At 36.7% G+C, this 24,320-nt stretch overlaps 1 protein-coding gene across 2 annotated transcripts in view; it reads right to left on the bottom strand.

The window, feature by feature from the left end:
• Positions 1 to 24,320, bottom strand: part of LOC128742285 (uncharacterized) — a 100,934-nt gene that overhangs the window by 37,330 nt on the left and 39,284 nt on the right. For both annotated transcript variants that reach the window (XM_053838608.1, XM_053838609.1), the window contains exons 3-8: positions 18,690 to 18,796; positions 18,501 to 18,630; positions 18,228 to 18,441; positions 17,957 to 18,171; positions 8,435 to 8,599; positions 1,491 to 1,870 (exon numbers count right to left, since the gene is read on the bottom strand). In XM_053838608.1, coding sequence (XP_053694583.1) covers positions 1,491 to 1,870; positions 8,435 to 8,599; positions 17,957 to 18,171; positions 18,228 to 18,441; positions 18,501 to 18,630; positions 18,690 to 18,796 — 1,211 coding nt within the window. The remainder of the gene's footprint in view (positions 1 to 1,490; positions 1,871 to 8,434; positions 8,600 to 17,956; positions 18,172 to 18,227; positions 18,442 to 18,500; positions 18,631 to 18,689; positions 18,797 to 24,320) is intronic.

Raw genomic sequence — 24,320 nt, 5'->3', positions numbered from 1 at the left:
GATGTAAAACAGTGCTACAAATTTTCAACAAGTAATATCCTCCTGTTGATATCGTATTACCCGTAAAACAAAAAATTACATCAAAACCGCCCTAAAATAACATTTGCACATAACTCAGCAACTATGCTTCGTAAGCAACCAAAGTTTACGTTAGATTCAAGCAGTCAAAGTAGTCACCCATTAATTCCAATGTAGTCAATTTACTCGAATTTGCACCGATAAATCATTAAATCGCATCCTTACTCTATAACAAAGGTAAAATGTAGTTTCAACCACATTTATGGTTGTTTTACGCGCAAACAGAAATTTCATTTCGTTTCAAACTGATATGTATGATTGAAATGAAAATATCTACATCGAAAACTCAATTTGACAATACTTTACTTTTAATTCAAAACTGTTATTTTCTTGATTCAAATAGAATTTCATTTCGAAACAAAAATATTTTTAGGTTGTTATAAAAATTTCGTTTGAAACAAACGAATTTTTTCGCTCCGTGATAGAAACGAAACCTTTCCCCGAACAACCCCGTTGAGAATCGCGGCTATAACGCTGACGGACGAACAGCGTCGCCGCAGTACCTTACAAGTCGCAAGGACTTGCATAGTGTCGTCGTCCCGTCAGTAAAATGAGTTAGATGCTCGATCCATGAATCGAACTTTTACCCCGTCAATAAATCGAACTTTTGCCCCGCTAGGCGCTTGACGGGGTTTGATTAAATTATGTAAAAGTAACATATATTTTGTAAATTCTCCTCACCGCAATTTCAAGAGAGATATCTGAGTGATGTAAAACGCTGCTACAATTTGTGAATAAGGAATATTCTCCTGTTGATATCGTATTTGCCGTACAACGAAATATTACATCAAAACCGTTCTAAAATAACTTTTACCCATAACTCAGCAACTATGATTCGTAAACAACAAATGTTTATGATGGATTTAAGCTGTCAAAGTACTCACCCATCCATGCCAATGTAGTCAATTTACTCGGAATCCGCATTGATAAATCATTGAATCGCACTTTTACCCGCATCGTACTTTTACTCCTCCTTACTCTATATGGTCGCGTGGAGGCGCTAGGTAGGAAGTTGGCTGGCGAAAGCTATGTTGGACGCTTTATCTATGTTTGCCTACCCCATTTCATACCCAGTTGCAACGTAAAACACGATATTTAGCAAAAACAGCCAACTGACATAATAGCCCGTAACTCTACGAAGACAAAGACGCTAGATTGAAAGAGATTTCGTGAATATGGCTAATAATAAATACATTGAAGTCTGAAAAGGAAAAGAGAACGCTCAAAAGAAACCAATATTCGCATCACACGGACTATTATGGTTTAAGAGCCCTCAATATAGCAAAAGTGGCTTTAATTTTTCACCCATATTTGTTTTTTTTTGAACGTCGTGTTTTTTTAAATAGCGAGAACTTTGCCACGTATCATTATGTACAACCCTAGAATTCAAGAACTTAAAATAAAGATTTTACCCGGTGAATTAGATAGGTATATCGGCGGCTGTTGTAGATTGGTGCCTTTAATAGGTGAAACACAGCTTGTTTCTAAAATTTCTTGATGAAGCACAGAGAAGTACGAGTCCAATATGCATAGTCCTTCAAATGTGATCGACATAGTTTCATCTGTGGCACCATTACCAACATTGCTGATCGTAATGCATGAAGAACTCGACGAAGCGTTGGGTTTATTGTCTCGTTTTATCTGTCCAAAATATGCCATTATTTGTTTGATTGCTGTGATTGATGCTATTCCCGACGGATATCCCAAAGTAACAAGCGCCTTTTGACATTGTGTTAAAGTGATGGCGAAGTTTGAGTTTTCTACAACTCTGTCAAAAGTTCTTCGAACGGAACTGAAAAGATATAGAACAAATAACATTAGTTACTATTTTTATTACTATCATTATATTATTATTATCGAATTTTACAGTTGTTAGTAAAATTCCGGCGTTCTGTTTTGCCAAAGGAATTAGGCTCTGTGGGTCTTATTATTAAGGGGGCATAGTACCTTTTACACCATATTTTTTGCCTTATTTCAAATATTTTATTCTCGATAACTCGAAAAGCGAGTCGATTTGGGTTTTTTTCAATCTAAACATTTTATTTTATACTAATATTTACAATTTTGTTTTCATATGTGAACCTTTTTCCCTCTCCCCTGCGGCTCCTTGAACATGATCATTAAAAAAAAACATGAATTGCGGTACCATGGATTGGCGCTCAGTGGCTTATCCGAAATGAAAAATTCCAAAACGACATTATCCCGTGTTTGACCCATCCTTTTTTTGAAATTCGAACGCATAACAAAATGGCGGATATTCAAACTTAAAAGTCAGGTTTTTGACGTAGGACTACATCTTACGGCAAGTTTTGAGATAGGGTGTCATTCCAAAAAATCGAAAAATGCGAGCGTCACGAAAAATGAAAGGTTTTGAGCGCTAATAGCTCAGCGGTTTTCCAATCGATTTTCAATATTCTTACACCGATCGATTGAAAAATCTTCTAAGAATTGGCCCAAATGAAGAAAAGTATGGATTCTTAATGTTGAACTATTGAAAAATTGAAAATGATGAACCTATGTTTTACCAGAATTCTCGCTTCGTGATTGGTTGGAAGATTCTTTACGATGATCTAAACCTATACTAATTTGATATCTGTGCTTGGGAAGTAAGCCAAAACAAGCGACAAAGATTCCTCATTTCAACAAGATTTCTTAACACCGCGGTTAAACCTAGACCATTTTGATGTCCTTGCTTGGGAAGTAGGCCAGAGAGAGTGACAAAGCCCCCTCGTGCCAACAGATTTCTTACGAACTCGATTAAACCTAGTCCAATTTGAAGTCTGTGTTAGGGAAGTGTGCCAGAAAAAACGACATAAGTTCGTTGTCCCAACAGATCGCAAATTCTTTACTGCGAGAAGATTAAACCTATGCGAATATGATATCTGTGTTGGAAAAACGTGGTACAGCTGTGCTGTAGTGTTCGGTTATAATATGACTGTATGAATACGCATGCTTGCCGTTTCATTAGAAGTGCAGTGAAAAGATGTGCTGTTGATAAAATAGGATTGAATTGGTAAAATCCCTTCAACGTGGGTAATAAAAACAATCTTTAATTTCTGTAAGGTAGCAGGAAAGCAATAGTTTGTGTTCTCGATTTTGTTAAATTGTTTCCACATGCACATTGAAATAACTCTGAAATCTTTTGAGGATTGAACATATGCATTGTTACTACTTTGATAAATGTTACATACAACGCATGTAGCATGCATATATGTTGCATACAGCATGTATATATGAAGAAACGAATGATTACAAGCATGATACATGCTACTATCACTACCAAGAGACTTACGTAGTCCTGCGTCACCTATATATGCGGTCGTGTCTTGTGCACAACCCCTCTGATTTTAGTCAAAAAAAATGACTTTAAACATTTCTAAAAAATACAAAAATCACAATAACAAAAAAAAGATGGGTCAAACGCTGGATAATTTTCTTAGCTTTGAAACGAAAAAAGAAGCAAGAGAATTGCTTGAGCCGTTCTTGAGATATTTATGGTACCGACTTTGAAAACCTGCTTTTAAGAAAAACGGCATTGAAGTATTTATTCACTGTGCAATCGTTCCAAACATGCGCGGTACAAATAGCTATAACTTTCTCAATTTTTGTAATTCATCCAAACGGCTTCAACCACATGTGCTTAAAATGTTAATCTTTCGAATTAATCAATAAAAAAAATTGCAATTTTTTGGATGCCCCTTAAGGGGGCATAGTACTTTTTCAATTAAAAAAAATCGAAATTTTTTTTATTGATTATTTCGAAAGATTAACATTTTGACCATATGTGTTTCAAGTCATTTCGATGAATTCCAAAAATTGACAAAGTTACAGCTATTTGTACCGCACATGTCTGGAGCTACACAGCGAATAAAAACTTCAACGTCGTTTTTCTCGAAACCAGGTTTTGAAAGTCGGTACCATAAATATCTCAAGAACGGCTGAAGCAATTCTCATGATTCTTTTTTTGTTTCAAAGCTAACAAAATTATCTAGTGTTTGACCCATCCTTTTTTCGATATTACAATTTTTGTATTTTTAAGAAATGTTTAAAGTCAATTTTTTCGGCTAAAAACCTCACTTTTATGTTTGAATGTCCGCCATTTTGTTATGCGCTCGAATTTTAAAAAAAGGATGGGTCAAACATGAGATAATTTAATATTCTTTCATGTCGTTTTGGAATTTTTCAATTCGGATAAGCCCCCCAGCGCCAATCCATGGTACCGCAAATCATGTTTTTTTCGAATGATCATGTTCAAGGAGCCGTAGGGGAGAGGGGAAGAGGTTCACATATGCAAACAAAACTGTAAATATTAGTATAAAGTGCAATGTTTAGCAAGCAATAAACCCGAATCGATTCGCTTTTCGCATTATCGAGAAAAAAATATTTGAAATAAGGCAAAAAATATGGTGTAAAAAGTACTTTTTTAACTGGTGCATAGTATTTTTTTAACTTAAAAAAATCGAAATGGTTTTTATTGATTATTTCGAAAGATTAACATTTTGACCATATGTGTTTCAAGTCATTTCAATGAATTCCAAAAATTGACAAAGTTACAGCTATTTGTACCGCGCATGTCTGGAGCGATTACACGGCGAATAAAAAGTTCAACGTCGTTTTTCTCGAAACCAGGTTTTGAAAGTCGGTACCATAAATATCTCAAGAACGGCTCAAGCAATTCTCATGATTCTTTTTCTGTTTTAAAGCCAACAAAATTATCTAGTGTTTGACCCATCTTTTTTTCGACTAAAAACCTTACTTTTATGTTTGAATGTCCGCCATTTTGTTATGCATTCGAATTTTAAAAAAAGGATGGGTCAAACACGAGATAATTTAATATACTTTCATGTTGTTTTAGAATTTTTCAATTCGGATAAGACCCCCAGCGCCAATCCATGGTACCGCAAATCATGTTTTTTTTTCGAACGATCATGTTCAAGGAGCCGTAGGGGAGAGGGGAAGAGGTTCACATATGCAAACAAAATTGTAAATATTAGTATAAAGAGCAATGTTTGGAATGCAAAAAACCCGAATCGATTCGCTTTTCGCGTTATCGAGAATAAAATATTTGAAATTAGGCAAAAAATATGGTGTAAAAAGTACTATGCCCCCTTAATGAAGCTATTTCGGCTGTTGTTTAATATTCTTGTATGAAGCGACGAATGATAATGAATCAGTGGAGTTTCTGATAGAAACTTTGACCCGACTGTTTCAAATACACAAAGTTTCTACTACCCGACCACAGCAGAAGCTTCCTCTGACTAACCCAACACTGAATTTATTTATTTACATATTTTATTTATTTACACATATATGATTTCAAAATTTTTGAAAACCTCGATTACGATTACGGAAAGTACGTCAATTTGGAGATTTTTCAACTTGGATACAAGATAAATTTCGACGGCTTTGCGACCCCAGTAAATCAAGTCGGATTGAGTTGATATTTTGCAAAGGGTGTTTTTTAAAAGTAATGAACATTATGCAGGTTGCTCGTTTGAAAATTCGGAGGTCCCTTTTTTTCATACATTCCATTGGCGCCCTATCTCACACAAATGTTAGGATGTTAAGGCGACATAAACGACAAAAAGATTAGAAAAAACATTATTTTTTGCTTATTTTGATACTGATTTTGTAATGATCCGACTATGGGAAGAGGCCGAAAAACGAGCATACACATATGCATTCCAGTGCGGCAACATCGAAAGAATAAAACGCCGCTCCTGTAAATAAAACCACACACAAAATAATCCACACGTCCTCTCCACGTGAAAAATCACGTAAATTTCTCTACAGCGAGTTACGTGACTTTCAGTTGAACATTATTGGAAAATACAATAACATCTATCTGATTTCCACGTAAATGCACTCATGCTAATGCAAATTACGTGAAATTCACGTAAATAGTACGGGAAAAGTTGGATGGAAAATATTCACATAACTTTTCACGTAATTTCGATGAGAAAATTATTTTGAGTGCACGATTTTCAAACTTTATGTATACCTTTTTCTCAGAGACTACACAACGATTCGGAACAAACTTTTTTTTTTCTTTGTTGGTAGTAGCTTGACCAAGACTTTTAGAATTCTTGAGTTTTGTAAACAACACAGCCAGAGAAAAAAGAAGATAAATAACATTTTATTATTACAGCCACGTATCTGTCGTGAACAAAACGAATAGTAAAACTCAATCGGGAAAAAAGTTTTCTTCAATTGCAATCTTCGTATTCCATTACAACGCTCTAAAAACTTCAGTCAATCAATTAGTAAAAAATCCTATCCATTTTTGACGTAAGACTACTACTATACTGGGACTGGGTAGCACTTTGTGAAAACGAAAATAGAAGTGTAACGTTTGAATGAAAGATTTCAAATGCTAATAACTACTAAACTACTGAACGAAACTGAATTATATGTCGTTGGATAGATAAAATGACCAGCAATTTTATGAGGGGGTTAGCGACCAATTTTAAGGAGGGTATAAGGGGGGGGGGGGGCTCCCATACAAATGAAATACAAATTTCCTCAAAACTTGAGAAATAATCAAGCAAATGGAACCAAATTTGGCATGTGGAGATTTCAGAAGGCAGGATTTTTTTCTATGGTGAATTAAGACCCCTCCCCTCTTTAAGAGGGGGGCTCCTATACAAATAATATGCAAATTTCCTCATAACTCGAAAACTAATCAAGCAAAAGGAACCAAATTTGGCATGTGCGGGTTTTTGAAGGTAAGATTTTTTTCTATTGTGTACCGAGACCCCTTTTTCTTCTAAGAGGGGGGGCTCCTATACAAATGAAACACAAATTTCCTCATAACTCGAGAACTAATCAAGCAAATGGAACCAAATTTGGCATGTGGAGGTTTCAGACGGCAGGTTTTTTTTCTATGGTGTACTGAGACCCTTTCCCTTTCTAAGAGGGGGAAGGGGGTTGCCATACAAATGAAATACAAATACTTAAGAATTAATCAAGTAAATGGAAACAAATTTGGCATGTGGTGGTTTCAGAAGTCAAGAATTTTTTCTATGGTGAATTAAGACCCCTCCCCTCTTTAAGAGGGGGCTCTCATGCTAATAATATACAATTTCCACATAACTCATCTAATCAAGCAATTGGAACCAAATTTGGCATGTGGGGGTCATTGGAGGCATGAATTTATTTTATGATGGTTTGAGGATAAGGACTCTCATACAAATAAAACAGAAATTTTTGCGTATGAGCCATATTTTCTGCCATGTAACAAGCGGTAAGCTGTGAAAGTAAACTAGTAAAATCTTCTCGAAGCAAAAGACAGTGAATCGACGCCGCTAACTTACGTGCCTGTTGCCATTCATGTCAAAAGAGAAGGACATTTGAATGGCATGTCATATTTGCAATGAATGTGCTTTGACTTTAATGTTATTTGTAACCAATGGCTCTTTTAAAGGCCACAAGCGAGTTATAGTAAGATTGTTGAAACATGTCAAACTACGCAGGCGTCCGAAGATGGCCGAAAGAATGCAGTAGGCTGAAACGCGTCACGCATAAAACAAACATAGTTATCATTTCACCGAAAAGAATCAAGCAATCTCAAATCATAATATTGCGGTGATTTAACGTTCTAACTACGCATAATCATATTCAATACAATAATCTGTGGGCTGATCATTCATTACCATTTCAACCTTCATGATGAGCAGAAGTAATTTTTAAATGAAATCTCTGTCTCATTGGTTGCAGGCCTTGTACTTATGAACCCCCACCCACGTATTTCCAAAGCGAACATTGCATTCAATGAAGAATTGAATTTGAATATTTCGCTCTTCTCTTTTAAAAAGTCAATTAAACAATGGCACTAACAAATTCTCATAAACATACATATTCCAGAAATGCAGTTTACATTAGTCCTTGATCTATTGATCTGAAATAGTCCTACGTCACCCTTTCGTACAACCCTTAGGGCTGTATACCTTGTAGTTTTTTATGCAAACCTGTGAATTATAATTTACATTCAACTGACCTCGACAAAACATCACCTATAGAACAGCACTTGCGATCGCTATCTCCTACTGCATTTCACAATAATATAGCGCATTTCTACGGTAATCGAATCGAAACCAATCACTTATCACTCTGGTAATTTAAAAACACATGTTGACTTAATGGAAATACGTTCGCAGCTGCGGAAATACCGTATGAATCTTGTTTATATATATATATATATATATATATATATATATATATATATATATATATATATATATATATATATGTGCGTATACGCACATTAACAAATGACTTGCCGAATAGGCAGTAAAAGTATTCGGATTGTTAGATGGGTTCTTAACTGCCTGAAATATACAAAAGTTTGAAAACTTACATCAGTCTTGTAGCAATGTTCTGTGGATGCCTTCGACAGGATTTCCCAGACAGTATATTCTTTATGTATTCTAGTGCCAGCGGGATATTATCTAGCACAGGTAAACCTTTACGCCTTACCAATTGCTTCAGTAATAGTTGGTTTCGAGACAGATCCATATATTCACTGAAACACAAAATTAGTGAGATTGCATTAATACTCGGATTAATATTACATTAAAAAAATACTGTTAATAAAAATAAATTCGTCTGACAAGCTATGACACCGGGATGTATGTGGGATGTTTTACCTAGACCTTTTTCTACCAAGGATAAATAGTAACTGTTCCGTCTGACGCGGTTTTAATCAGTGAGGATATTTAACCAATATAGACCAAGAAGCAAGCAGCGGCGGTGCCTAAGGCTGTGAACCATTTCGCGAAATTTTTAACTTTTTAGATAAAATTTGACAGTTCGATGGCTATGTCTCCTCGAGTGGTTAAAATCAGTTCAGAATGCGAACCATTTCATATTTGACAGATTGATAGTTGTTTTACTCAATGAGAGCATATATAAAGTAAGGATGAAGATATGTTTCTATAACAGCTAATTTATTTATTCAGTCCAGGTTGGAATTGGATGAATTTTTGGTATTCATTTGCTCCTATTTGATAGATAAAATTTATGTCATTTCATTTCGGGTTGAATAAACAAATTTGTTATATGTTAAACATCCATACATTGGTGAAAAAAAATTCAAGGAAAAATCAGTGAAACACATCGAAGCTCTTTCCTCACCTGTGGCATATCTCATTGGCTCTCAGAACTTGGTTAAAACTAACTATGCTCTCGAGAAGGGTTATTTTCGAAAAACTATCGTACTGTCAAATTTTAACCAAAAAGTTAAAAATTTCGCAAAATGGTTGACAGCCTAAGTTGAAGTTTTGTTTTAACCATCTTACCTGTAAACTTCATAAGCTTATGATGGAAGGAAGAAAATGAACTGCACGTTAATGCTGTACAAATTTGAAAAACCCTGAAAACCCCCCTTTGAAAAAACACTTTAACTGAAATTTCTGAGCATCGTTACAAAGATCCTTTCAAGGGTCAATTCGAAAAGTAAATTCAACGATTGCTTCCGAAACGAATTTGTACACCGCCACTGCAGCGTGAACAGTAACCAACAAGCTATGACTTTCTCCGATAAAATTATCCAAATTTTTGCCACCGTCGCTTATGCGACACATCAATATGGAAAACTATAGTTAGGATAAGGTGGGCAAGACGGAAAGTCAGTTTGTCAGTTGCTCAGTTCGTCGAACTTATATCTAGGGGCTGAAGTGGCTGTCAGAGATGGCATAAACCGCAGCGCAGACCAAAAGACACACATTCTAAACAACACAACACTCGCCATGCGGTGTGTGTTCGCCCAAAAATTCCCTTCAGTGTCTCTTTTGCTAAACACGCTCTTTCGTGTTTTACGCGCATCAAGAAACTGCCGCAAACGCAGTGTGATAAATTTGCTGCGTGCTTTACCCAAGTAGCTGGCAGGCAGCCATGTTTTCGATGCCAACATGTTAGCGTTAGCGTAAACGAGAAATCATATATTCGCCCCACGACTCCTGAGCCCGCCCGATGTTAGCTCCCGTCAACGCAAGGCAAATGCGATTAAGGTGCCAGTTAGCTGGCTTTACCACACCAAGAGCCGCACCCCGCTTAGGCGCGTCCGGCAGAAATCGAACAAAAATCTGGCAGCGAAAAACTTTTTCTGCCAGACATTCTGCCGGATTTCTGGCCACCGTCACCCGTGAAAACTAGCATAAATGACACATCCGATTCGGGCAGAAATTTCGCCTTACGATTTTTCTGCCGGATTTCTGTTCGATTTCTGCCAGAGGTTACGAATAAAACCGGCTTTGCACCGATTCCCTCCTTTTTTGGAGGGTGGCAGCAGCGGATTGTAGCTTTGTCATGTTCCATATTATTCTCTTACCTTACCCGAAACTGCAAAACTGATGAACCACTTTTCTCCTGCCTCAAAATGTCACATTTGACATAAAGAGACTCGAGCGAAAAATGAAGACTGGTTCTGTTCGATTTCTGCCAGGCATCCGACTTTTTCGTAAGCGGGACTCTGCGCGGATGGATTGTACACCCTGCGCTGGGTCAGTTGAAGCGGTGTGATTGAAAAAAACATTTTTACTGTTGCGTCGCCTGATCCGCACTAACTTAACATAGACCATATTAGTTGTTCAGAGCAGCGTATATTTTCTCTTTTAAAAGGGCAGAAAATTTGTAAATACAAAACAATTTTTTTTGTTAATTCCGCACGGAGTGTGGCAAACGGCAGCAACAAGTGCTATTTGGATGATCACTCACTGGGCGATTTTCACCGAGTGCTGTCGTTCGCTCCCACTCCGGTTTCACTCGTACGCTGTGTGCATATTAGCTGTAGAGGTGTGTTGCCGAATCGCTCTGTGCGACATGGCATAATGTTGGAACATTGGGCGCATAGTGTGAGCGAATGACAGCCCTGGTGGCTGTCAAACTCACTCAAACTCAAACTGATATCTGATTTTGGAAAAATGGATTTTATTTATCAGAAAAAAGAAATATAATTAGCGCATGCAAAAATCCACTCAAATTCATATACGTACGGGATTCGAATTGACAGTTTTGATTTCGCAGATGTGGCTTAATTTCAAGGATTAGTATTTAGTATGGTATGTGTATCCCTCGGTCATTGACTGCCTTTAGTCGTTTTGGAATGCTGTCTTCGAATTTTTTCGTGTATTCGGCGGGCATTTGATCCCATTCGTCCATTAAGTGCTTTCTAAGATCGTTTTTGTTAGAAATCTAGTGGTTTCTAACTTTTTTGTCAAGGTCAGAAGGTTTTCAATGGGATTGGTGTCTGGAGATATTGTTCTGGAGTATCAATAAGTTTTGAGCAGTTGTAAAGTAACCATGTGCGTTTCTTAAGGGGGACCCTACTCTGGAAATTCGGAAAATTCGTACTTTCTTTTTTGCATTTTCGAGAGGCTAATACCTTCAGAAATGTCACACCAAAAGGATTTTTTGATATCTGATCTTGTCGAAAAGTTACGGTGAAAACTGTGGGGTCACCACAGAACAGAAGTGGAAGTTCGAACAATCGTTCGAGCAAAACCTGGCATCTACGCTCTGGTCTAAAACTCTACCAATAAGTAAGAACTTTGACTACTTTTTGTTTTGAGTGCACTTGTCATTCAAAATCTCGTCTAAACGAAATTCTTCAACACGTCTAAATATTTCAGCTTTACTTCGCACATAGGAGTATTTGATGCAAAATGTTGGCCATAAGTCCAAAATGGAAAATGCATGATTTTATCAAAATATCGTATCTATTATCACAACAGGGCCTACTAGTCACGTTATTGTTCTATGCAGGATTGATTCATATTTTTTTTCACAGAGTATGCTGTTATTTTGGATAACAGTTTTCAAGAAGCATCCTATCGCTAGTGGGTATATAAACCTGAAAATCTGAATGAAATATTATTTGCTTAACATAAGTGAGCATTTTCTCCGTAAAGAAGAATATTTTTCAATAATTTTATCCAGCTTTTTACGAGCCGTATTGGTGAACCGTATAATCTGTGTTAGTGTGTTCGTAATATTTGGACAGTATTTTTGACATTTCGTAATTACATCGCACGTTTTCTTTGCGCACGTTCACGTTAAAACTAACGGAACGTGCGGAAAGAAAACGTGCCATGTATTTAGGAAATGTCAAAAATGCTATCCAAATATTACGAACGCCGTCCGTCATTATGGCATGTAAAAAACTGGATATGCATCAATATATCCATCAGCTTCTTCGAGCCATAATGGCGACTGCCATTCGACTCAGTTCGACAAGAACAATTATGTTTTCGTATATATGTATGCACGCATGTACATATGCATATACATGCATAGGCGTCACATACACAAACCAATTTTATGTCATATACACAAACCAGTTAGCACCGCCTAATTAGCTTCGAGGTACGATGCTAGTCTAACAAGCCAGTCGTCGTATGTTCGAATCTCGGCTACACTGAGAAAACTTTTCGTATAGTTTCTATGTGTCCCATATATAGATTTTTGCAATGTGCCCAGTAAATGATCTTTATGTGCCAAACAGTTTAGTGACTAAATGAACGTTCATTTAGTTAATAAAGAGGTACTAGCATTGTAGCACCGTAAATACAAAATATACAGCAAAACTTTATTCAGCAAAATTGTAGATAATAACTTGTTCTATAAATGATTCATATATCACATTGTCAAATTTTGCTCCGCTGAGACGGTACTGTCAACTGAATCAAAATTGAGTCAAAGTGATCGAACCATCCTTGGTCAAAAGGTTTGGTCCTCTCAACTGTGTATAGTATAACCTCTTAACCTTCCTAATGCATTAGAAAAAAGATTTGAGATTGCTCTCATTATCATTTTAATTCGAATTTCGTTTCGTATTTTGAAATAATTCATTGCCGCAAGCATCAATTGATGTACCGCAAACTTCGAATCACATCAGCTTGATGAAATAAGACTAATAGAAGTAATGCAGATATTTTGGACCAACATGGCCATTTCACCGGGAAAACATCTGGTACCTGATTCGCGACACATTGTTTAAATTTTAGGATAATTCATCTTACGGCACATCAAATCACATCATCTTGATAAAATGAGACTATTGAAAGTATAATAAAGACATTTTGAAAGCAAATGACCACATCACTATCGGATCTGGAACATCCGGTACCTGGTTCAGGGGAATTCTTTGGATTTTGGGATAATGCATCATGAGGCACATCAAATCATATCGCTTTGATCAAAAGACATTGATGGAAGTACAATGGAGACATTTTGGAACCAAATAGCCACTTCAGTAACCGGGTTTGGGTTCAATTGATGATTTTAGGGTATATAAGCTATTTAACTTATAATGAACCGGTTAACGGGGTAGTTCTGGTTATATTGGAGCGGTTTGAAACAAAATCGCATGGCACTGAAAACTTAGAAGTTTTAGTTTTAGAAGCAACCATTACCATTGGAATAAAAACCATCTTATGTGTTGAAGGCATACCGTGTATCATAGCTTCTAAGGTATTACACATTTTTGTCCTGAATAACCCCATATGTGCTGAATCATAATCCACCCAGTTAGCTTCGGGGTAAGATGCAAACCTAACAAGCAAGTCGTCGTATATTCGAATCTCGGCTGGTAGGTGCTGCTATAGAGTCAGTAGGATCGTTGCACTAGCCCCGTAATTATCCTGTACTCTAATAACCAGCTGCGAAGTCTGTCTATCTGCCCAAGTACCGGGTAGTTCCATTAGTGTTATTTTGCTAAGCCGATGTGATTTGATGTGCCGCAAAATGAATTATCTCAAAATACAAAAATGTCCCCGGAGACAGGTGGTTGATGTTCCGGAGCCGACGCTGAAGCGGCCATTATTCAACAAAATACTCCGAAATTTACCTTGGGTGTCAGTTTTGGGTCATACCTTTCAAGCGAGGCAAAGAAAACGAAGTTCGGATTGAAAATGGATGAAAAAGAGCAAGCTCAAAATCTGGGTCCTTTTTGATGATGGTTTCGTTTAGATGGACCGATAATACAAATTAATTGGGGAATCAAACGACATGCATTGTACAACGGGAGCAAATCATTTGAATTTATAAGAAGCAATAAATTGAAATAACTTACAGAAAACAACTATACAAAAACTTTTTAAATTAGCAATATCGTAAAAAAAAGAATTCATAACTACATATTTCATCACTTTACCCACTGTCCAGGCAGATTAGACGAGACACAGGGGGATTAAAATACCCAACTTTTGTTTTTGTTTTGGTTTGACTGAGCGAACTGACAGATTCAGTTGGTTCGACTAGTTGAATTTCATAACGGAGTCAACAGCTAATAATAGTAAAATTGTAATAAAAATACAGTGTTTAATTGCTTCCTGTTTAATACTTCCAACCAGCAAGTGGGAGCAAAACCAAAACTGATAAATGCTATATGGACAATATGTAGAATTTGATCGCCTCACCAGTCCCTAGTGACGAGACTGGAGCATTTAGACGAGTTGGCAAGGATGCCAGAAAGAAAAGTGTTATGAATTTTCAAAATGTATCATCGAGACGAGAATCGAAATCAACATGCGGCTTGTGATCTTAAACACGTTTTATATTGCAAATTGCATCAAAAACGCGAAATGCAAGAAACTTGCAGACATATTACAAGTAAAATCCCCGCAACGAGCTGTCAATTACATATGTCAATTTATTGGGATTGGCACTCGCAATAGTTGACATAAATATTTGACAACTCGCCGCTGGAATTTTACTTGCAAACTGTTTACAAGATTTTTGCATTTCGCGTTTTTAATGCAATTTGCAATATAAGAATTGTTGATGTGCGACTGTATTGGTGGTTTGTATGCATCGGGAAACACTTTGCAACGAAAAAAAACTCCAGATGCAAACAAATCGGGTATACGTATACGCGGCGATGTGTGCGTAATATTCTTGTCAGCAATCATTATGCTAAACTTCCAACGATATGCGTAACCGGTGTATCGTATAAAACAGGAGTAAAATCAAAAGTCGCGTAGGTATAGATTTTGATTTTTATTATTGATCACCTGCGATTAGCGGCAACTACATTAGCATGTTTGAGAGATGAAAAAACACCTATGCTAGTTTTGATCACACGGTGGCAACTTTGACGTTTTCGAACAAAATAGGTGAAGCCAACTCAACTGGATCACTGGATCACTTTTATGCTAGTGTGCGTGTAAAAGAATAATTAATACAAAATTTCCGCAGCAGCAAACTTAGCTTTTGTAGCGGCATCATCTGTTTCTCGCCGGAAAAGTGAAGTTTTATGTTAGACGAATGTAAATTATTGTTGCCAATGCACTGTTTTTGAGATTCCTAGAAAATTCTTCACTTCTATATAACTAAAGTGATAAATGCATGATTGAGTTTTTGTTGGTTTGGTCGCGTGAGCATAAAGATTATTAACACCTTTTTGCCATTTCCGTACAGGAATTCCATAGAATTGTTCTGGCAACTTTGCTTTGGCTCAGCTAGTCTAAAGTTAGAAAACAGTATAGTAACTTTTCCGTGTAAAAAGCCACTTTCCACCGCCAGGTTCGCTAGTATCTGTAAAAGGTTAGAGTTACGAGTTTTGGTTTTAACTTCCACTTCTGTTCTGTGGGGTCACCTCAATGGAAGTGCATCGCTGTACGAAACTTTAAACGCGCTTTTCTCGAAACCATGTTTTTTCAGCTGGCGGTACGTATATCTCAGAATCCAGTGGTCCGATTTGGATTAAGTGCTTTGTGCTTTGAGTCATTGTCTCGGTAAAACTTCAACCTCTGACTAAATCCCATTTTGTTGGCACTTGGTTTCAAATTTTGCTTTAAAATGCCCAAATAGATATTTTGATCCATTATGCAATCGATGAAGACTAAACTGCCAACACCTTTGGCATAGATCCACCTCCTTACCATCACTCCACCCCGGCGTGTTTAACTGTGGCTTTCAGATTTCTTACATTTACTTCTTCGTTTGGCTTTCTCCATACAAATGGAATGGAATGTTTTTGTCAGGGTAGAAATTAATTTTTATTTTTTTCAGTATTTTTTTATGAAAATTCAGAAGATTTTCTAAAAGTCACCCATAGATCATTTTTTGTAGGTCCTGTAATTTTCGAGCTATATTTTTATAATAAAAAAGAGAAAAAATTAAGCCCTTTCCAAAAGTAAGTCTAGACCAATTTTCGAAAAAAATAAGTAAGCAAAGTTGTTTATTTACATGAACTCTTTACACACAAAGGTTCATTAAATTCTGAGAGGCGTGAAATCCGTCCAGCGTATTGCTAATAGCGGACTTGAAACTGTAAAAAACCCCAGAGCGAACCCGTTGTCTAAAAAGTTCAAGCTAGAGCGAAACTAAGTTACCTGAATGAAAAAACAGACGTTTTGACAGCCGTTCGATTGGAACTAGGGCGAACCTAGGTTGGACCGAAGCAAAAACAAAAACGCTAATAGAGTACCTTTATAACCTAGGTGTGCATACCATAAAATAACAATTAAGGAAAAGAACGCTGAATGAGCTGCTAATTTAGACCAAGCGGTGAAATGATAAAAAACAGCATGTCGAAGATATTGAATACACGTTGCGAAAAACTGCAAAACTTGTGCTGATTTACTTAAATATGCCACTACAATTGTTTTTCACTGTTTTAAATAATTTTGCTACATCCTGAAAATTTAAACCATCATATTGAAGACCATGACACACTTTACCCCATTGGTTGACACGCTTTGACCGGGCGCTTTCACTACCAGAAAAAGGGTCTTTTTCAAAGCTCTTGGAAAAATAGAACAAACAATCTTTTTATGCTCAATATTTCAACAATTGCTTAGAAAATATCTTAAAATGTCATGTACATGGCGCATTGCGGTTAAAATACTGATATTTTTTATTCTAGCACAGTTTGAGCTTAGGTGGCACTCTGTAGCCTGTCCTACCCTATACAGTGGACCCCCGATCGTTTGAACGATTGCTCATGCAAACTAACGGGGTTAGTTTTTAATTTGAATAACTGGCAGCCCTACATACGCTGAAACTTGTATGAATTGGTTACTCTGCTCTTTGTTATTTTTTTGGCGGTTTGGTTTAGTTCGCAGTTGCAAGCAGTGAATATTTCATTCTCCGATCAGATTTCTATCAGAACCGTTGGGAAAATGGAATGTGAAACAGAATAAACACACTAGGTCAGTACAAACAAATCGTGTTTATGCGCATTGTCTGCATAAGCAAATGATGTCGTGCAGAGAATGACATTTGAATCATGTTTAATTTGTACGTCGTGCAAACCAGCGGGGTTGAAATTAAAAAGTGTTCAGATTTGTTGCAGCACTATCTGCAAATATAGTGTAAACCCCTATTTTTCATTAAAACGATAAAAATCGTTCAGTTAGTTAAAACAGGAAACACTGTTCGTTATCACTCTTGTTATAATATATATCTTTAATGCTAACAATTGATCTCTCTTGCCCGCCCAAATTGTATTACGATAGGTACTGCCTCCTTCCTTGGGGCAGGTCAGTTCAGTTATCAAATTTATATCGATCGAACCAGTCGAGAAATAATATACGCTATTTCGCTTTCAGAACCACACGGCGTTGGTTTAATTTTGTATCGTGGGTCGAAGTTTAATTAAAGTCACAGTTTCAAGTTAAATAGTCTTTTCGGAAATATTAGCAGATCACACTACTCCTTGGAAATCCCGGATTCCCGGACGGATCAGCACAAGCTCCGGAACAAGATTAAAAACGGTCAAACGAACGGGGGTCCACGGTATACTGCTCTGAGCAATTGCCCAACTGAGATAAAGCAAATATGCAAGTATGCAGTACCATTGTTGTATGTGTAGTGACTGCATTTGTATTATCACAGTTGAATTCTGAAGACCTTAACCTTAAGGTAATGAGTTACTTACTCGATTGTTAGTGTTTCATCAAGTATTTTTTGATTTTGTTTATAAGGCAGCAATACTAAAACCAAATGCTTAGAGTTTCTTCCAGCGATATGAGCAACCTCAATAGCGCCAGCAGTAGATCTTGTTTGCGAATCCATGACAAAAAATAACACTTTTGCTTTCTCTTTCGCGCGATGCTCTAACTCTAGCAGATCTGGAGTCCATTGTGATACTTGCTGGAAGATTTGAAAATACTTTAGTTTATATTATATAGAAAAAAAATGGATCTTACAGGATTATAGAAAGAAATACCCAAGCGGTCCAGCGTTGGAATTGCAACGTCAGCACGCCAAGTCGTCGGGTTGCAAGAGCCTCCTAAAAATACTTCGGGACCAGCCGCTGCTTCAGTGGCTGGTTCATCAAACTTTTTGCTTAAGGATGTATGTTTGACAGCCTCAGATGAGACTGGTTGAGAGATGTCATGGTTATTTAATATAGATGTATGTCTGACGTAATAGAATTAATTTTTGTATTTTTTCTTAATATAAAGATCGTGATGCCTTACCTTAACTTCCGTATATCAGATAGTAGCACCAAAAATTCCCCGAATTTCAGTCCGGTTTTAGGCGTTGCTATCGAAGCACAATTATTACAGGTTTGCAAAACTAGTTTTGCGGTTTGTAACATGTCATGAACTAGAAAAATACCCAAGAATTGCAGTTTTAAATAATTGTATTAATATTGCATTGTTTACCCTGCTCTGTTGATGGAAATAGATTCAATGTATTGAACAGCAACTTGATGTCGTTTCCAGGAACAACACAGTCATCCGATCGTTCATTCCACGCTCTGTAGGCCTCTCTTGAAAAAATAAATGCAAAAAACTGATTAAGGCTTAGTACGGGTACAAATGAAGGTGCAAATCTTCCTCACGATTTAGAAGAACGCGTTGTTCGGAGCCACAAATGCCGATACGACATGCAAATTAAATATGCTTCTTATAATACCATTTTCTTTCTCATTGCACACTCGAGTTTTACGCGAATAAGTTTTGATTTTCTAAATCTGCATTTTTTTAAAAATCATTTGAAAATGTTTATAATTTATTTAATTATGTTATCATGATACCTATCTGATGGCGAAGATGCAGTTTTAAATTTCTGTATTACCACCAAAAACAGTGACATTTTTGAAAAACTGATATATTGATTAACGGGTAAAAAAATGTAGTATACCTTAGATTATTAATAGTACATTAGTGTAGTATTGATAATCTAAGCACTAATGTAACATTCTGAGATTACAAACATTACGTAACAGAAACATTTAGTTTTAATTTTACAAGATAAACTTTTGCGATACAATTTTGCACATGCTAATGTAATCCTAAAGTGACGTTAACAATGCGATTAATTGATGTATGTATAGTAAAAGTAGGAATCGTTCTGTTCGCACACAGTAGAACTCTCTGCGCGAAGATAATTGTTGTTGTGAGCAGGATACTGACCTGTTCACTTTACTGACGGGACGTAAGTTTAGTCGATCTGGTTGTTGTACAATCAACTTTCGCTGATTGCACTAAGATTAGCCTATTTAGTGGAAGGCTTTCGTTAATTGGGCTGAGCTATCAAAAGCGAAAGATACCTACATCTGCTACTGTCGAAATCGTCGCAAAATGTATACCTACTAAGTTGATCCGTAGTGGCTAGCCACGGTACGAAAAATATTAAAAATGTAAATGGTTCACGATTCATATAACACGTAAAAATTAATACAATTTAGAACCAAAACAAAATTGTAATTTGGACTCGTTGAAACAATGACTGCAGAAAATTTAAATTTCATTATAATCATCATTGAATGTACTTTCTATTTTTAGTCACCGTAACATTGTTAATGAATTTAAAAAAAAGTTTGTCTCTGCGCCATGTTAATGGTCATTGCGAAGGCTGGAATTACCGGATATTGACGTCTCTTGAGGATGAATGGGTAATTAGAATCGCTTGGTGGAAAGTTGATTCTTGGGATACACACTACATCACCTCTGTGTGATTCGTATATTATTTCACATGTGATCAACGACTCGTGCAGGGTTTTGACTACCATTCGAGTACAATTACATAGGCCTTCCTTAGGGCTTAGGTTGCGTAGAAGCATAACAGCTGTTCCCGGTTTTAAACATAGAACGTGCGGGGAAACTCCAGAAGGGTTAGGTGTATAAAGGTACTCAATTGGATCGAATCGTGGACATCCTCACTTTCTATAGAGTCCGTGCTATAGCATACTTTAGCAGTTGGTGCCTGTTGATCAATTATGGCTTGGTTGATTCGGAGTACATCCTTATTAGTCGGTGCCAAAATCACTCGTGTAGAGAGCTCCGTCGGTGTTAAATGGTTGATATTGCTTTCAAATAGTTTCAGTCAAGTTTCCTTGATCGACCGTACTTGTTGAAATCTGTTCCGTGTCACGGGATATTTTCAATTTGTGATACGTTTCCGATGCCGATGTCAATGCAGAATTGATAATAAAGCCAATTATCAAAACGGGATATTACCTTGTCACCAAATGGAACGCTACTATCAACTCACGCAAAATAAGGTCAGGTTGTTCCTAGTCGAAAATTTTTAGACCCATATTTTTTATTGGACGCTTAGGGTGCCGCTTTCTGAGTTAGGGTAGCAATCGTCATGCTTTCCGATTTTATTTCATTTAAAACTTACATAACTTTTGAACCACTGAACTGAACCGATTTTAATGATTTTGATTCTATATAAAAGATATATGCCTGCCTAATATGATATATTTGTTACTTTTATTTAAATACTAGCTGACCCGACAAACTTCGTATTGCCACAAATTAAACTGTGTTGTACATAAATGTGTTTTAATATACAAATTTTTCTGACAGTAAAGTAGAAAACAACTCCCCCCATTGCTTAGCCTGATAAAATAAAGCGGATAGCAATTAAATAATCGTCATCATTACAAACCATTTCGCCGAATACTATTTTGCGGAACACCAATTCTCGGTTGACCATAACGCGGAATATAGATTTTCGCAGAATACCATTTCGCGAAAAACCTTACGCGGGATGTACCATTTCACGAAAAATCTTTTCGTAGAAAGTACTACTTCGCAGGGGTGACCCAACTGAAGGAAAGTAATAGAGGTCAGTAGATCTAGGAAATTAAATAAACCTAGATAGAGGAGATCTCTACGGGGGTTGCCATCCGCAGTGGCCGTCTCGCGCTGAATTATCTAATGTTACTATTGATAGTTTTTGTTGGTCTTGTAATTGATTAATGTTTTATGAAAGAGTCTAAAATTTCTCGAGTTTGATTAGTTTTTGAGTTACGCGAAAATTTCTGTTTTATTTGCATGATAGTCCTTATCCCCCTACCACAGGGGTGAAGGGTCTCAAACCATCATTAAAAAAATGTCTCCAAAAACACCCACATGTCATATTTTGTTCCATTTACTTGATTAGTTCTCGAGTAATGAGAAAATTTGTACTTCATTTGTATGGGAGCCCCCTCCTAAAAAGGAAAGGGGTCTCAATTCATCATAGAAAAAATTCATACCTGCAAAAACACCCACATGCCAAATTGGTTCCATTTGATTAATTCTTGAGTAATGAGGAAATTTGTATTTCATTGGTATAGGAGCCCCCCTCCTTAAGCGGGGAGAGGTCTCAATTTACCATAGAAAAAATTCATGCCTCCGAAAACACCCACATGCCAAATATGGTTCCATTTGATTAATTAATTCTCGAGTTATGGGGAAATTTGTATTTCATTTGTATAGGAGCCCCCCCTCCTAAAGTAGAGAAAAGTTTCAATTCACCATAGAAAAATTCTTGTCTCCAAAAACACCCGCATGTCAATTTTGGTGCTATTTGCTTGATTAGTTCTCGAGTTATGAGGAAATTTGTATTTGAAGTGGAAGCCCCCCCCCCCTCTTAAAAGGGAGAGGGGTCATTATTCGCTTCCTAAAGAGGGGAGGGGTCTCAATTCACCGTAGAAAAAAAATTGCCTTCAAAAACACCCACATGCTAAATTTGGTTCCATTTGCTTGATTAGTTCTCGAGTTATAAGGAAATTTGTATTTCATTTGTATGGGAGCCCCCCCTCTTAAAAAGGTAAGGGGTCTCAATTCATCATAGAAAAAATTCTTGCCTCCAAAAACACCCACATGCCAAATATGGTTCCATTTGATTAATTAATTTTCGAGTTATGAGAAAATTTGTATATCATTTGTATAGGAGCCCCCCTCCTAAATGGGGAGGGGTCTCAATTCACCATAGAAAAATTTCTTGTCTCCAAAACCACCCACATGTAAAATTTTGGACAGGATTGATCAATCGGTATACAACTTTGGGAAATTGGTTGTGGGGTTGGAATGAACAATTATGCCAACTTTAGTTGAAATCGCTGATGGTCGAGTCCAAAGCTTGTGTACGTTTGACATGGAATGACCCATATGCCATATATCAATAATAGAAACTGAATCAAAGTAAAATTTAATCTATTCCGAATATGTATAAAACTCGAAATCTCAAAACTCATCAAAAATCAAAATCAACTCAAATCATGTCAACTTGATCCTATGCAGAAAAAACTCACGCGTGAATTTTTCTGTTTTCATAGCAAGAAGTACAAAACTCACACATATTTCTTCCCACTTGATCATATTCCACTTTGCTCCAACTGCTACCCGGAGCAATACACCTATACATACAAACTCGTTGTTGAACAGCATAGGTATTCTCTCGTGCGATACGCAGTGCTGCAATTTTAAGATTGAAAATTTAAACGCCGAAAATTTTTTAATCTCAATGTAAAGGATTACGTTTGACAGATAGCTTTTTCGCACTCATTTATATTTTTCCCTCTCGACTGCTAACATCTGTTTCACTTACACGCAAAGCCGTATGACCATAGCTGTCATTGTTATTGTTATTGTTAATATATCTAGATAGAATTAACAAAAGGGCGAATGTCGCAAATGTAAACAAAACGAGTGAGAGTTAGATTGTGCTGGGTCAGCATAGGAAAATCAACTCTCACTCGGTTTGTTTACGCTTGCGACATTCGCCCTTTTGTTAGTTCTATCTTCATATAGAAGGTTTTGCACGGGCGATCATAACCTCACTTCTTTGACGTCTATCAGTGGTTTGTTTACTTGGACTTGGAACATGGGTTAACATGTTGAAACTTAATATTGCTTAAGGCCTTAACGGTAAATCAGAAAAGCACAAAAACTGTCATTCCGAGTAGTTTGGAGGGCGACACTGCTGTAAAATACGCTTTTAAAACGTTTAACTCCAATTTATGCATATCGCGTTCGCCTAACAAATAGTAAACAAACCACGAGTGGATGTCAGATGGGTGAATTGCGTTCATTCCGGTTCATTCGTGACGTCACCTTGCAAAACCTTATAGTTTCCTTGTGTCTGACTGTAACGCTAGATCCTAGCAAGCCGTTAAATAAATGTTTTTCTAGACTGCAACACGCGTAGTGAAGGTAACATAATGATTACAAGCAGTGGGTGGGTGCAATCGGCAATTTAATGGGTTGCCACATAATGCAATGTTGATTCCAACAATTCCTACGGTTGAACAAAAAATTAGATTTTAGAGCAATCGTCAACTGTTTGAGATTGATGGAATATTCTAAACGTGTGATTTGGCAAGTGATAATAATGATAGCCTACGATCGAGGGGCAAGACACTTCATAATATTATCATATAATATTAATATATTAGGCCCTATTAAAACCCTATAAATGTATAAATAAATGTAACTTTATAGGGCTTTAGGTTATATTATGGGTGGGAAAGGTCAATATATTAAGGTTGGAAAAATATTTCCATAGGGAAAAGTAATATATTTTCAACAGTGTCTTGCCCCTCGCCTACGATTTAATCAAGCTATAATTGATTATCGGAACCTGCCAAAATAGCGCATAGTCCATATAAAGCGCGAAAACCTAAATATAAATAAATAAATATATCCCGTTGAGTATCTTTGTGCCTACATTTACTTCTTCCGGTGTTCCTTACGAGAATGGTAGCTAAAACCCTTCCCGTCAGGTGTGGGATGATATCTGAATCACAACGAGGTGATGTAGCATGTAGCGTGTTTTCTTCAACAGTCTGATGTTTTATCAAGGATACGTTCAAACTTTGATAATAAAAAAGCCAGAAGTTTATGGGGAATGTTGTTACATGATTTTGTTACTAAGTGTATTTATGATCGCGACCTGAAATATCCTATTATAAAGCAACAAAAATAACTGCAAATTTAAGTTCTAACCTTAAGAATTTAGTAAAAGTAGCTTTAGACGTTTACTGTAAAGTATATGCCAATGTGTTTTAGAAGTGT

Source organism: Sabethes cyaneus, chromosome 3 (assembly GCF_943734655.1).
Source record: "Sabethes cyaneus chromosome 3, idSabCyanKW18_F2, whole genome shotgun sequence".
Classification (NCBI taxonomy): domain Eukaryota; kingdom Metazoa; phylum Arthropoda; class Insecta; order Diptera; family Culicidae; genus Sabethes; species Sabethes cyaneus.
The sequence above is the reverse complement of the archived record's forward strand: the minus strand, read 5'-3'. Positions and strand labels throughout refer to the sequence as shown.